This window comes from Xyrauchen texanus, chromosome 45 (assembly GCF_025860055.1).
Source record: "Xyrauchen texanus isolate HMW12.3.18 chromosome 45, RBS_HiC_50CHRs, whole genome shotgun sequence".
Taxonomy (NCBI): Eukaryota; Metazoa; Chordata; class Actinopteri; order Cypriniformes; family Catostomidae; genus Xyrauchen; species Xyrauchen texanus.
In genome coordinates this window covers 5,175,032-5,190,837 of record NC_068320.1, presented here as the reverse complement: position 1 = coordinate 5,190,837, position 15,806 = coordinate 5,175,032, and the positions used below count along the sequence as shown (strand labels likewise).

Sequence of the window (15,806 nt, the reverse complement as noted above, 5' to 3'; positions counted from 1 at the left end):
TAATAATGTTCATAATAATTATTATTATTATATTTTTTTTACTGACAATTAACTATGTTCCTTTTTCCTGCAATTGTTCACTAAATAGTAACCCAGAATGAGACCTCAACTACAACATTCTCTAGCAGCATCTCAACTGCATCTCGAAATAACAGCAGCATCACAACTGCATCTCCAAATAACAACATCTCAACTGCATCTCCAAATAACAGCAACATTACAACTGCATCTCCAAATAACAACAACATCACAACTGCATCTCCTATTAACACCAACATCCCATCTGCATCTCCAAATAGAATCAACGTCACAACTTCATCTCCAAATAACATCAACATCACAACTGCATCTCCAAATAACACCAACATCACAACTGCATCTCCAAATAACAACAACATCACAACTGCATCTCCAAATAACAACAACATCACAACTTCATCTCCAAATAGAACCAACATCACAACTGCATCTCCAAATAACACCAACATCACAACTGCATCTCCAAATAACACCAACATCACAACTGCATCTCCAAATAGAAACAATATCACAACTGCATCTCCTAATAACAGCAACATCACAACTGCATCTCCAAATAACCCCAACATCACAACTGCATCTCCAAATAACATCAACATCACAACTGCATCTCCAAATAGAACCAACATCACAACTGCATCTCCAAATAGAATCAACATCACATCTGCATCTCCAAATAACAGCAACATCACAACTGCATCTCCAAATAGAAACAACATCACAACTGCATCTACTATTAGCACCACCACTTCAACTGCATCTACTATTAGCACCACCACTTCAACTCCACCTGTTACAAAGTTTAATGTAATTTTCAGCATTAGTGAAACATTCAATGCTGTCTACTCAAATTTGAACGATCCTGAAACCATAAAGCTGAAAGATCACATCACCACTGAGGTAATATTTTTATCCAATGTCTAATGGTTATACTTATCCTAATATTTGTAATACTCAGCATCTATTTAAAAAAAACAATTGATATTATACACTTATAATATTTCTACATGTTCAGGATGAAAAGCTTGATAAGAACTTGCTTTACTTTGACTTAATGACTACTCTCTCTCTCTCTTTCTCTCTCACTCTTTCTTTACATGTTGTGTATATATGACTGTTTATTTATTATCTATTATAGGTTTTCAAAGTTTACAAGATCCGTTTTCCAAACTTTGTTCGCATGGTTATTCTGCGATTCAGGTAAACAATGCATGAAACACAAACAAAAAAAATATCACACACTGTTTATATTTCATCATAACAGATTGATTTATGCATAATGTTTAAATTGGTTTATTGTTTTCTTGTTTGAATTGTCTTTTGATTTGTTATGTTATAAGTCAACTCCATAATTGATTCAATTGTTTTATTCCATTTTACATTTGCTAATTATTTGACTGTATTTCATCATGATTGTTTCTTCTCAGGAGCGGCTCCATTGTGACAGATAGTGTCCTTGAATTTGACAATAATGGCACTCGCCCTAATGTGTCAGAAGTGACAAACACCTTCGTTCAGGCAGCTACAAATGGAAATTTCAACTTCACAGTTGATACAAACTCCATCAATATTACAGAACTTGCTGGTCAGTATGTGCTTGCAGATTTACAGTAACTTTGAATGTATTCATTTTGTTCTCTAATGTAGTGATCGTGCACAATTAAGCACAGCAATTATCTGTGGTTCAGGCCGTTTCATTTCAAAATTTATAAAAAATTTAAACACAACTCAAGGCGAATTTATATTACGATACATTGTGATTGTTTATGTTATTTCAAATAATAATGTTCATAAAAATAATAATTATAATATTTGTTTATTGACAATGAACTGTTTTCCTTTTTCCTGCAATTGTTCACTAAATAGTAACCCAGAATGTGACCTCAACTACAACATTCACTAGCAGCATCACAACTGCATCTCCGAATAACAACAACATCACAACTGCATCTCCAAACAACAGCAACATCACAACTGCATCTCCAAATAGAACCAACATCACAACTGCATCTCCTATTAACACCAACATCACAACTTCATCTCCAAATAACAGCAACATCACAACTGCATCTCCAAATAACAACAACATCACAACTGCATCTCCAAATAGAACCAACATCACAACTGCATCTCCAAATAACAACAACATCACAACTGCATCTCCAAATAGAACCAACATCACAACTGCATCTCCAAATAACAGCAACATCACAACTGCATCTCCAAATAACAACAACATCACAACTGCATCTCCAAATAGAACCAACATCACAACTGCATCTCCAAATAACAGCAACATCACAACTGCATCTCCAAATAACAACAACATTACAACTGCATCTCCAAATAGAACCAACATCACAACTGCATCTCCAAATAACACCAACATCACAACTGCATCTCCAAATAACAACAACATCACAACTGCATCTCCTATTAACACCAACATCACAACTGCATCTCCAAATAACACCAACATCACAACTGCATCTCCAAATAGAACCAACATCACAACTGCATCTCCACATAACATCAACATCACAACTGCATCTCCAAATAACACCAACATCACATCTGCATCTCCAAATAACATCAACATCACAACTGCATCTCCAAATAGAACCAACATCACAACTGCATCTCCAAATAACACCAACATCACAACTGCATCTCCAAATAACATCAACATCAAAACTGCATCTCCAAATAACACCAACATCACAACTGCATCTCCAAACAGAATCAACATCACAACTGCATCTCCAAATAGAACCAACATCACAACTGCATCTACTATTAGCACCACCACTTCAACTGCATCTACTATTAGCACCACCACTTCAACTCCACCTGTTACAAAGTTTAATGTAATTTTCAGCATTAGTGAAACATTCAATGCTGTCTACTCGAATTTGAACGATCCTGAAACCATAAAGCTGAAAGATCGCATCACCACTGAGGTAATATTTTTATCCAATGTCTAATGGTTATACTTATCCTAATATTTGTAATACTCAGCATCTATTTAAAAAAAACAATTGATATTATACACTTATAATATTTCTACATGTTCAGGATTAAAAGCTTGATAAGAACTTGCTTTACTTTGACTAAATGACTACTCTCTCTCTCTCTTTCTCGCTCACTCTTCCTTTACATGTTGTGTATATATGACTGTTTATTTATTATCTATTATAGGTTTTCAAAGTTTACAAGATCCGTTTTCCAAACTTTGTTCGCATGGTTATTCTGCAATTCAGGTAAACAGTGCATGAAACACAAACAAAAAAATATCACACACTGTATATTTTTCATCATAACAAATTGATTTATGCATAATGTTTAAATTGGTTTATTGTTTTCTTGTTTGAATTGTCTTTTGATTTGTTATGTTATAAGTCAACTCCATAATTGATTCAATTGTTTTATTCCATTTTACATTTGCTAATTATTTGACTGTGTTTCATCATGATTGTTTCTTCTCAGGAGCGGCTCCATTGTGACAGATAGTGTCCTTGAATTTGACAATAATGGCACTCGCCCTAATGTGTCAGAAGTGACAAACACCTTTGTTCAGGCAGCTACAAATGGAAATTTTAACTTCACAGTTGATACAAACTCCATCAATATTACAGAACTTGCTGGTCAGTATGTGGTTGCAGATTTACAGTAACTTTGAATGTATTCATTTTGTTCTCTAATGTAGTGATCGTGCACAATTAAGCACAGCAATTATCTGTGGTTCAGGCCGTTTCATTTCACAATTTAAAAAAAATGTAAACACAACTCAAGGTGAATTTATATTACGATACATTGTGATTGTTTATGTTATTTCAAATAATAATGTTCATAAAAATAATAATTATAATATTTGTTTATTGACAATGAACTGTGTTCCTTTTTCCTGCAATTGTTCACTAAATAGTAACCCAGAATGTGACCTCAACTACAACATTCACTAGCAGCATCACAACTGCATCTCCAAATAACAACAACATCACAACTGCATCTCCAAATAACAACAACATCACATCTGCATCTCCAAATAACACCAACATCACAACTGTATCTCCAAATAACAACAACATCACAACTGCATCTCAAAATAACAAAAACATCACAACTGTATCTCCTAATAACACCAACATCACAACTGCATCTCCTAATAACACCAACATCACAACTGCATCTCCAAATAACAACAACATCACAACTGTATCTCCTATTAACACCAACATCACAACTGTATTTCCAAATAATACCAACATCACAACTGTAACTCCTAATAACACCAACATCACAACTGTATCTCCTAATAACACCAACATCACAACGGCATTTCCAAATAACAACAACATCACAACTGTATCTCCTATTAACACCAACATCACAACCGTATCTCCTATTAACACCAACATCACAACCGTATCTCCTATTAACACCAACATCACAACTGTATCTCCTATTAACACCAACATCACAACTATATCTCCTAATAACAACAACATCACAACTGCATCTCCAAATAGAATCAACAACACAACTGCATCTGCTATTAGCACCACCACTTCAACTGCACCTGTTACAAAGTTTAATTTAAGTTTCAGCATTAGTGAAACATTCATTGCTGTCTACTCAAATTTGAACGATCCTGAAACCATAAAGCTGAAAGATCGCATCACCACTGGGGTAATATTTTTATCCAATGTCTAATGTTTATACTTATCCTAATATTTGTAATACTCTGCATCTATTTAAAAAAAACAATTGATATTATACACTTATAATATTTCTACATGTTCAGGATTAAAAGCTTGATAAGAACTTGCTTTACTTTGACTGAATGACTACTCTCTCTCTCTCTCTCTCTCTCTTTCTTTCTCTCTGTCTCTCTCTCTTTCTTTCTTTACAAATTGTGTATATATGACTGTTTATTTATTATCTATTATAGGTTTTCAATGTTTACAAGATCCGTTTTCCAAACTTTGTTCGCATGGTTATTCTGCAATTCAGGTAAACAGTGCATGAAACACAAACAAAAAAATATCACACACTGTTTATATTTCATCATAACAGATTGATTTATGCATCATTTTTAAATTGGTTTATTGTTTTCTTGTTTGAATTGTCTTTTGGTTTGTTATGTTATAAATAAACTCCACAATTGATTAAATTTTTTTATTCCATTTTACATTTGCTAATTATTTGACTGTGTTTCATCATGATTGTTTCTTCTCAGGAGCGGCTCCATTGTGACAGATAGTGTCCTTGAATTTAACAACAATGGCACTATCCCTAATGTGTCAGAAGTGACAAAAACCTTCGTTCAGGCAGCTACAAATGGAAATTTCAACTTCACAGTTGATACAAACTCCATCAATATTACAGAACTTGCTGGTCAGTATGTGCTTGCAGATTTACAGTAACTTTGAATATCTTCATTTTGTTCTCTAATGTAGTGATCGTGCACAATTAAGCACAGCAATTATCTGTGGTTCAGGCCGTTTCATTTCACAAATTATTATTTATTTTTTTACTCAACTCAAGGCAAATGAATATTACGATACATTGTGATTGTTTATGTTAATTCAAATAATAATGTTCATAATAATTATTATTATAAAAAAATTTATACTGACAATGAACTGTGTTCCTTTTTCCTGCAATTGTTCACTAAATAGTAACCCAGAATGAGACCTCAAATACAACATTCACTAGCAGCATCACAACTGCATCTCCAAATAACAACAGCATCACAACTTTATCTCCTATTAACACCGACATCACAGCTGCATCTCCAAATAACACCAACATCACAACTGCATCTCCAAATAACAGCAACATCACAACTGCATCTCCAAATAACACCAACATCACAACTGCATCTCCAAATAACACCAACATCACAACTGCATCTCCAAATAACACCATCACAACTGCATCTCCTATTAACACCAACATCACAACTGTATCTCCAAATAATAGCAACATCACAACTGCGTCTCCAAATAACAGCAACATCACAACTGCATCTCCAATTAACAGCAACATCACAACTGCATCTCTGAATAGAACCAACATCACAACTGCATCTCCAAATAACACCAACATCACAACTGCATCTCCTAATAACAGCAACATCACAACTGCCTCTCCAAATAACAACAACATCACAACTGCATCTCCAAATAACAGCAACATCACAACTGCCTCTCCATATAACAACAACATCACAACTGCATCTCCTAATAACACCAACATCACAACTGCATCTCCGAATAGAACCAACATCACAACTGCATTGCCAAATAGAATCAACATCACAACAACATCTCTGAATAGAACCAACATCACAACTGCATCTCTAAATAACAGCAACATCACAACTTCATCTCCAAATAGAACCAACATCACAACTGCCTCTCTGAATAGAACCAACATCACAACTGCATCTCTAAATAACAGCAACATCACAACTTCATCTCCACATAGAACCAACATCACATCTGCATCTCCACATAGAACCAACATCACAACTGCATCTCCAAATAGAACCAACATCACAACTGCATCTCCAAATAGAACCAACATCACAACTACATCTGCTATTAGCACCACCACTTCAACTGCATCTACTATTAGCACCACAACTGCACCTGTTACAATCTTTAATATAATTTTCAGCATTAGTGAAACATTCAATGCTGTCTACTCAAATTTGAACGATCCTGAAACCATTAAGCTGAAAGATCGCATCACCACTGGGGTAATATTTTCATCCAATGTCGAATGGTTAGACTTATCCTAATATTTGTAATACTCAGCATCAATTTAAAAAAAAACAATTGATATTATACACTTATAATATTTCTACATGTTCAGGATGAAAAGCTTGATAAGAACTTGCTTTACTTTGACTGAATGACTACTCTCTCTCTTTCTTTCTCTCTGTCTCTCTCTCTCTCTTTCTTTACATATTGTGTATATATGACTGTTTATTTATTATCTATTATAGGTTTTCAAAGTTTACAAGATCCGTTTTCCAAACTTTGTTCGCATGGTTATTCTGCAATTCAGGTAAACAATGCATGAAACACAAACAAAAAAATATCACACACTGTTTATATTTCATCATAACAGATTGATTTATGCATCATTTTTAAATAGATTTATTTTTTTCTTGATTGAATTGTCTTTTGGTTTGTTATGTTATAAGTCAACTCAAATTTTTTAATTGTTTCATTCCATTTTGCATTTGCTAATTATTTGACTGTGTTTCATCATGATTGTTTCTTCTCAGGAGCGGCTCCATTGTGACAGATGGTGTCCTTGAATTTGACAACAATGTCACTCGCCCTAATGTGTCAGAAGTTAAAGGCACCTTCGTTCAGGCAGCTACAAATGGAAATTTCAACTTCACAGTTGATACAAACTCTGTCAATGTTTCAGAACTTGCTGGTCAGTATGTGCTTGCAGATTTACAGTAACTTTGAATGTATTCATTTTGTTCTCTAATGTAGTGATCGTGCACAATTAAGCACAGCAATTATCTGTGGTTCAGGCCATTTCATTTCACAATTTAAAAACAATTTAGACACAACTCAAGGCGAATGTATATTACGATACATTGTGATTGTTTATGTTAATTCAAATAATAATGTTCATAATAATTATTATTATCTTTTTTATTACTGACAATGAACTGTGTTCCTTTTTCCTGTAATTGTTCACTAAATAGTAACCCAGAATGTGACCTCAACTACAACATTCACTAGCAGCATCACAACTGCATCTCGTAATAACAGCAACATCACAACTGCATCTACTAATATCAGCAACATCACAACTGCATCTCCAAATAACAGCAACATCACAACTGTATCTCCAAATAACAACAACATCACAACTGCATCTCCAAATAGAACCAACATCACAACTGCATCTCCAAATAACAGCAACATCACAACTGCATCTCCAAATAGAACCAACTTTACAACTGCATCTCCAAATAGAACCAACATCACAACTGCATCTCCTAATAACAGCAACATCACAACTGCATCTCCAAATAGAATCAACATCACAACTGCATCTCCAAATAGAACCAACATCACAACTGCATCTCCAAATAACAACAACATCACAACTGCATCTCCAAATAAAACCAACATCACAACTGCATCTCCAAATAACAACAACATCACAACTGCATCTCCAAATAACAACATCACAACTGCATCTCCTAATAACAGCAACATCACAAATGCATCTCCAAATAGAAACAACATCACAACTGCATCTCCAAATAACAACATCACAACTGCATCTCCTAATAACAGCAACATCACAAATGCATCTCCAAATAGAAACAACATCACAACTGCATCTCCAAATAACAGCAGCATCACAACTGCATCTACTATTAGCACCACCACTTCAACTGCACCTGTTACAAAGTTTAATGTAATTTTCAGCATTAGTGAAACATTCAATGCTGTCTACTCAAATTTGAACGATCCTGAAACCATAAAGCTGAAAGATCGCATCACCACTGAGGTAATATTTTTATCCAGTGTCTAATGGTTATACTTATCCTAATATTTGTAATACTCTGCCTCTATTTAAAAAAAACAATTGATATTATACACTTATAATATTTCTACATGTTCAGGATGAAAAGCTTGATAAGAACTTGCTTTACTTTGACTGAATGACTACTCTCTCTCTCTCTTTCTCTCTCACTCTTTCTTTACATGTTGTGTATATATGACAGTTTATTTATCATCTATTATAGGTTTTCAAAGTTTACAAGATCCGTTTTCCAAACTTTATTCGCATGGTTATTCTGCGATTCAGGTAAACAGTGCATGAAACACAAACAAACAAAAAAAATCAAACACTGTTTATGTTTCATCATAACAGATTGATTTATGATTTATTGTTAATGTTTATTATTTTCTTTTTAGAATGGTCTTTTGGTTTGTCATGTTATAATTCAACTCAACAATTTATTACATTGTTCTATTCCATTTTACATTTGCTAATTATTTGACTGTGTTTCATCATGATTATTTCTTCACAGGAGCGGCTCCATTGTGACAGATAGTGTCCTTGAATTTGACAATAATGGCACTCGCCCTAATGTTTCAGAAGTTAAAGACACCTTCGTTCAGGGAGCTACAAATGGAAATTTCAGCTTCACAGTTGATCTGAAATCTGTCAATGTTTCAGAACTTGCTGGTCAGTATGTGCTTGCAGATTTACTATAACTTTGAATATAATCATTTTGTTTTCTAATGTAGTAATCATGTACAATTAAGCACAGCAATTATCTGTGGTTCCCTGTCTGTCGCTCACTTCGACGTTGTGTCGAAGAAGGCCGGGCACGGCGGTCCCCTTAAAACATTTCCAGAGGCTCCTGGGGCATATGACGCATGCACCGTGTGCTCATCAACCCAACCTGCCGCCAAACTTTCAAACCATGGACAGACCTCTGTTTTCTACGGACAGGAGTCCCCTTGCAGCAGGTGTCACGACGCGTCCTGGACACCACAGACGCCTCCAAATTGAGCAACTCAAGTCGCTGCGTGCCACTCACATCCCGGGCAACCTCAACGTGGTAGTGGACGCGCTATCACGACAACGCTTGCCCATTGGAGATTGGAGGCTTCACCTCCAGTCGGTCCAGCTAGTTTGGGAACGGTTCGGCAAGGCCCAGGTAGACCTGTTCGCCTCCCGAGAGACCTCCCACTGCCCGCTCTGGTACGCCTGAACAGAGGCTCCCCTCAGGGCAGACTTGCTGGCAAACAGTTGGCCCACTGGGTTGCGCAAGTACGCATTTCCCCCAGTGAGCCTGCTTGCACAGGTGCTGTGCAAAGTCAGGGAGGACGGGGAACAAGTTATTCTAGTGGCTCCCTATTGGCCCACTCGGACTTGGTTCTCTGATCTCGTACTCCTTGTGACAGCCCCTCCCTGGCAAATCCCCCTGAAGAAGGACCTTCTTTTTCAAGGACGGGGCACAGTCTAGCATCCGCACCCAGACCTCTGGAACCGCCACATCTGGCCCCTGGATGGGATGCAGAATATCTAGCTGATCTACCACCTGCTGTCGTAGACACGCTCAACCAAGCCAAAGCCCCCTCTACCAGGCAACTTTATGCCCTGAAGTGGCCCTTGATGGCAAATTTGTGTTCTTCCCAGGCTGAAGACCCACAGAGGTGCACAGTTAGGTCAGTGCTTTCATTCCTGCAGGAGAGGTTGGAGGGAAGGCTATCCCCGTCCACGTTGAAGGTGTATGTAGCTGCTATCGTGGCCCACCACAACACAGTAGACGGCAGGTCTTTGGGTAAGCATGACTTAATTATCAGGTTCCTAAGAGGCACCTGGAGGTTAAATCCCTCCATGCCGAGCCTGTTCCCCTCCTGGGACCTCTCAGTGGTCCTCTCGGGCCTTCAGAGACTCCCCTTTGAGCCACTAGAATCATTCGGACTCAGGGCCCTCTCCTTGAAGACGACCCTCCTGATCGCGCTCGCCTCCATCAAAAGGGTCGTGGACCTGCAAGCGTTCTCTGTCAGCGACACCTGTCTGGAGTTCGGTCTGGCAGACACTCATGTGATCCTAAGACTGCGACCGGGCTATGTGACCAAGGTTCCTACCACACCCTTCAGGAACCAGGTAGTGAACCTGCAAGCGCTGCCCCGGGAGGAGGCAGGCCCATCCCCTTCGTTGCTGTGTCCGGTACGTGCTTTGCGTATCTACTTGGACCACACGCAGAGCTTTAGACGTTCTGAGCAGCTCTTTGTCTGCTTTGGTGGAAAGGGAACGCTGTCTCCAAAGAGAGGTTTTCCCACTGGGTAGTAGACGCCATTACGTTGGCCTATCGCACACAAGCCCCCCCCTTGTGGGTCCGAGCTCACTCAACATGAAGTGATGCGTCCTCATGGGCACTGACCAGGGGCACCTCCCTAGCAGACGTATGCCGAGCAGCGGGTTGGGCAATGCCCAATACCTTTGCGAGATTTTACAATCTCAGGGTTGAGTCGGTTTCGTCCCGTGATTTCTCAGGTCCTAGCCAGTAGAACTCAGTACACTCTGACAAACTGACCGCGTGAACCGCTTGCACATAGCGCCCTTCCCCTCCGCTGAGGTAATACCGTACGCTTTTACCCCAGGAGATCCCACAAACTCGGCTCCCTGGAAAACTCCTCCCTAGCCCTCTGGTCCGCGAATTCAGCGGAGGAATTTGCCAACCAAGACCAATGCGGGTACTCAATTTACCCTGTACTGGAATAGGTGCTCCACAGGACGGGCTCCCACGTGGAATTTTCCCCCTGTGTGTATTTTCCATGGTATGGTCCCCTTGCGAGCGGACCCGTGTCTCCCTTGGGCAGTTCCTGCTGCCCCCCGGTCTCTGTGTTTGTTGCAACTCCTCCCTCCCAATGAGGTAGGATCTACCACTGTGCCATTCTCCACATGTGACCTAAAAGCCCATGTGATGTATTTCACCACTCTTTACCTCCCCCAGTCTGGGCAGGTGTTGTGTCCGCAGGGTCTTTCCCCCTTGAAAGAATAGGAAAACTGGGAAATTTCGCCTTTCCTGATGCGTATGATAGCTTTAAGATGGCCCCAGGTCATTAAGATGGAGAAACATAGAGAGAGAAAGGCGCGGCTGGCGCAGCCTGCTCCCATGCTGGCACGTCGCCTTGTTCCTCGGCTGGAGGAACAGTCTCTATCGTGCTCTTCTGCAGAAGGGCCGTGATCTCTGCACGTAGGACAGCAGCGTTCTTGCCCTTCGCTAACATGAAGTGAACGCCGCAGAACCGGGGTGGTTGCGTGGTGAATTTAATCATAGCCAACCCGAGGCGGCCGCAGAGAGGGAGCCCTCAAAGCACTTAACTTGCTCTGCTGAGAAGGAGGGCCTATTGGGCCATAGGCACTGCCGGTGTGACCCGAAGAGAGAGGAAATGCTCTCTTTTTTTACAATGTGCGTACCGCAGCCAATGCGGGGTGTGGCGACCATAAAAGAAAAGGGGAAAAAAAGATTCTCCTCCCAGCACTCCACTGGGGAATGAAGTGGTCTGCTTACCAGCTCCAGAGTTCCGGCAGTCATCTCCTTCCTCAGGTCTCCAATCTCAGGGCGCCTAGGAAACCTCTTGGGTGTCTAGTGGCGGGGACTCGCTCTCCAGTGGGGGGCTCTACACCAGGGCCAAGATCTTTGTTCAGGCTGGGGCGGAGCCACTTGGACTTGTGTCGCCACAGGGGGATGCCCTTGGCGAACAGATAGGGTGCGCACTCTTGAACCACACAGGGGCAAGATGTGCTGGATGGCCTTGGTCTGTTGCTTCACCACCGAGAACTGCTGGGCAAAGTCCTCGATGGTGTCACCGAAAAGGCCAACCTGGTAGATGGGCGCATTCAGGTAACATGCCTTGTCCACGTCCTTCATCTCAACCAAGTTCAGCCACAGGTGGCACTCCTGGACCACGAGAGTGGACACCGTCTGCCCGAGTGCGCACGCCGTGACCTTCATCGCACGGTGGGAAGGGAGTGCCGGGCGTCTCCGCCAGGTGGCGGCGCTCAGCGGACACAGGTCTTCCGCGATCGCCTTATCCACCTGGGGAATGGTGGCATAACCCTCAGCCTTCGAGGGCAGTGACAGCAGGCGAGCTGAAGGATTTGGTTCAGCTTGTCATACACCTCTGGGAAGAAGGGGACTGGAGGGGGTGTGGCCACGAGCAGCGCACTGACACGAAGGACCAGTCATCAAGCCGTGAGAGCTCAGGTGCGGGTGGAGGGTTCTACTCTAGCCCAACACTCATGGTGGCCCAGGCCAAAGTCGCCAGCCCAGTCAAGTCCTCGGCATCTGACATCACCAAGGTGCTCTCCAATGCAGCGATCAACATCTCATCTATCCCGCGAGCTCCGAAAGAGACAGGCTGGCACTGAGGCGAGCTGCCCGCCTCATCCCAGAACTGGACGGGAGCAAACGTGCGTACAAGGGAAGGATTACCCAGTGGAACCATACCCATAGAAGTCCCCAAATCGCCATCAGTGTCAACCGGGGCGGCCTCATACCCGTAGGTTGAAGGACCAGCGGAGGAGAAGGCTGAAGTGAGAACATGAACCATCCCCGAATGCTTCCTCAACATGATTACTGCCCAGACACGTAAGGCAGTGATCGTGGCCGTCAGAGGTGGAGAGGTAACGACGACACCCAGGAACTACACATAGATGGAAAGGCATCTTTAAAAAGACTTGTCTTCAAAAGGCCGTTCAACGTCAATGTGTTTGCTCTAATATAGGAAATATTACTCTTTAGAAGAGAAATACACTTTTTTAGCACTGTCGAAACACCCAGGGGCATTGCTCTTCATTAAGCGTGCAGATGGAGAGAAAGCCGCTGGAATGTGCAATATATCCAACAGCAAAAGCTTCTTTAGAGGTGAATTGGAACAGCAGTGGATTCAGCTCGCTGATACACAACCGTTCGGCTCCGAAGAAAAAATCTGAATGAACTCTGCATTCCAGCTCCCTTTTATACCCGTATGTCCAGGGGAGTGGCATGCAAATTCTGCTCGGCAATTCTCACTGGTCTTTTCTCAAAGATTTGAAGGTGTTTTGGGGCTCTCAAGAGCGACTACTAGTGTCACTACATCGGCACAACATCGAGTGAGTGACAGAAGGGGAACTCGTAGATCTGTAAGCATTCGTGGAAGACAAGCAAATAATATATTACATCCAATATGTTGTGAGTGGCTGGGATTGTGCTGTTGCACAGCAGTTTCACGTTCAGTGTGAACAAACAAATTGCTTGATGATGAAATTTTTTCATATCTAGTGTCACACTGACAGTGAAGGCAGAGCTTTAAGTTTTTTGCACAGCGGCCTATTTGAAGACACTCTTATCACTTTTTGATGGCAGCTGAAATGTTATATTAGTGGTTAAGATTAATGTAAACTCAAGACAAACTTAATTAACATAGATATTGTTAATATTCATTTAAATAATATAATAATAATAATTTGTATCACTGACAATGTACTGTGTCCCTTTTTCTTGTAATTCATCACTAAACATTGAATGTGACTTCAAATGCAACAGTCTCTAGCAACACCACAACTGCATCTCCAAGTAGCACCAACACCACAACTGCATCTCCAAGTAGCACCAGTATCACAACTGCACCTGTTAAACAGTTTGGCGTAACATTCAAAATTATGAAAACATTCCTGAATGTCTACTCCGATATGAGCGCCATTGAAACCATACAGCTGGCAAATACCATAACCTCTCAGGTAATATTTTTTTTATCAAATTGCAAATGGTTAGGATGAGGTTAGGATATGTTTTTGTAGCATAATTTGATTGATATGAAAATGCTTTGTCCAGTCTGAAAATAATAATAATAATAATGATGATACATATACAACTATATAGCATGGAAATCTGTTTTAAGCTTATTTATTGATCTGTTATAGATTATGCAAGTTTACAGGGTCCGTTTTGTGAACTTCCTTCGTATGTTTATTCTTCAATTCAGGTAAACTGTATTCTAAAATTAATAAACTGTTCTGTTAAAATTTATTTTTAACATATTTTTTTGATTCTGTTGTTTATTTGCTATGTATTTAACCATGTCTTTGATTGTGAACCTGATTGTGTCTTCTCAGGAGCGGCTCCATTGTGACAGATGGTGTCTTTGAATTTCACAGCAGTGGCACTATCCCTAATGTGACTGAAGTGGCAAGAACTCTTGTTCAGGCAGTTAAAGATGGAAATTTCACCTTCACAATTGATGTTAACTCCATCAACGTTACAGACTCTTCAGGGAACACTTGTTAGTATACATTTATACATATTTCATCATGTAATGATTTCTTTAAAAGTATGACTGTTTCCACAGCATTGAAAATAAATACAGTAATTATGCTAAGTCAGAATTTGTAATATTTTTGCTTTTCATACAGCTTCCAGGTCTCCAGTCTTGGCCAGTATGCTCACAGCTTTGTGGATGACCCTCACATCACTTCTATTGTCAGCTGTAATGCACCTCTAAGCATCACATTCACACAAAGAAACAAACAAATCACATTTACTCATTTAAATGTACCAATACAGACGATCATGTCATCTTTGATCTTTTAGTTTCTATGCTACAATTTATAACTGGCTTTGTTATGCAAGATTGTAAATGGATTGAAAATATGATATTTACTGCTTATTTAAAGCCAATGTGAAATTGAAACTTCCTTTCTTAATGCACATTTCTGGCATTATTTTTGAACTATTTATCCATACATGGCATTCCAAAGAAATACATTATTGATCTTCATATTCTTTAATCAAAATATAATAGCTTGTTTTGCCTCTATTGGATGTGGAGAAAGGAGGAATAAGGTCACAACTGTGTTCGAGGCATTTCACTCGTGAATGCTTCCAAACTTTTTGTCAAGACAAAATTGGGATTGCTGGCATATTCCATGTACTACAATATTTTAGTAAAAAAATACATGTACTGTAAGTAAATAATGCTGTTTATTAATATGTGTTATACTGATTTATATATAAATAAAAAAAAGGTTAAATATCATGTTTCCTCATGTTCATTTAGTAAAGAAAGGTGTGCAAACTTTTAGTGAAAACAAAGATAAGAAATTATGCCTTTATTACTGTATTCTTGCATTTACGCATATTTAATCTGTTGGCATCAGCAGCTGATTAGTTGAACTGATGTTTTCTCTGAATTATAAAAAAACACCCTTTAAAG

The 15,806-nt window shown here is 39.7% G+C and overlaps 1 protein-coding gene across 1 annotated transcript; it reads left to right on the top strand.

Annotated features, from left to right (window-relative positions):
* Positions 1 to 1,219: 1,219 nt before the first annotated feature.
* LOC127637245 (mucin-22-like) lies at positions 1,220 to 15,532 on the top strand. Its single transcript, XM_052118197.1, has 16 exons — positions 1,220 to 1,239; positions 1,467 to 1,624; positions 2,587 to 2,999; positions 3,238 to 3,299; positions 3,526 to 3,708; positions 5,279 to 5,436; positions 5,721 to 6,805; positions 7,055 to 7,116; positions 7,340 to 7,522; positions 8,439 to 8,595; positions 8,834 to 8,895; positions 9,122 to 9,279; positions 14,141 to 14,334; positions 14,518 to 14,579; positions 14,710 to 14,876; positions 15,007 to 15,532. The coding sequence occupies exons 1-16, from the start codon at positions 1,220 to 1,222 to the stop codon at positions 15,093 to 15,095; spliced, it is 3,213 nt and encodes a 1,070-aa protein (XP_051974157.1). The 3' UTR covers positions 15,096 to 15,532.
* The last annotated feature ends 274 nt before the right edge of the window (positions 15,533 to 15,806 follow it).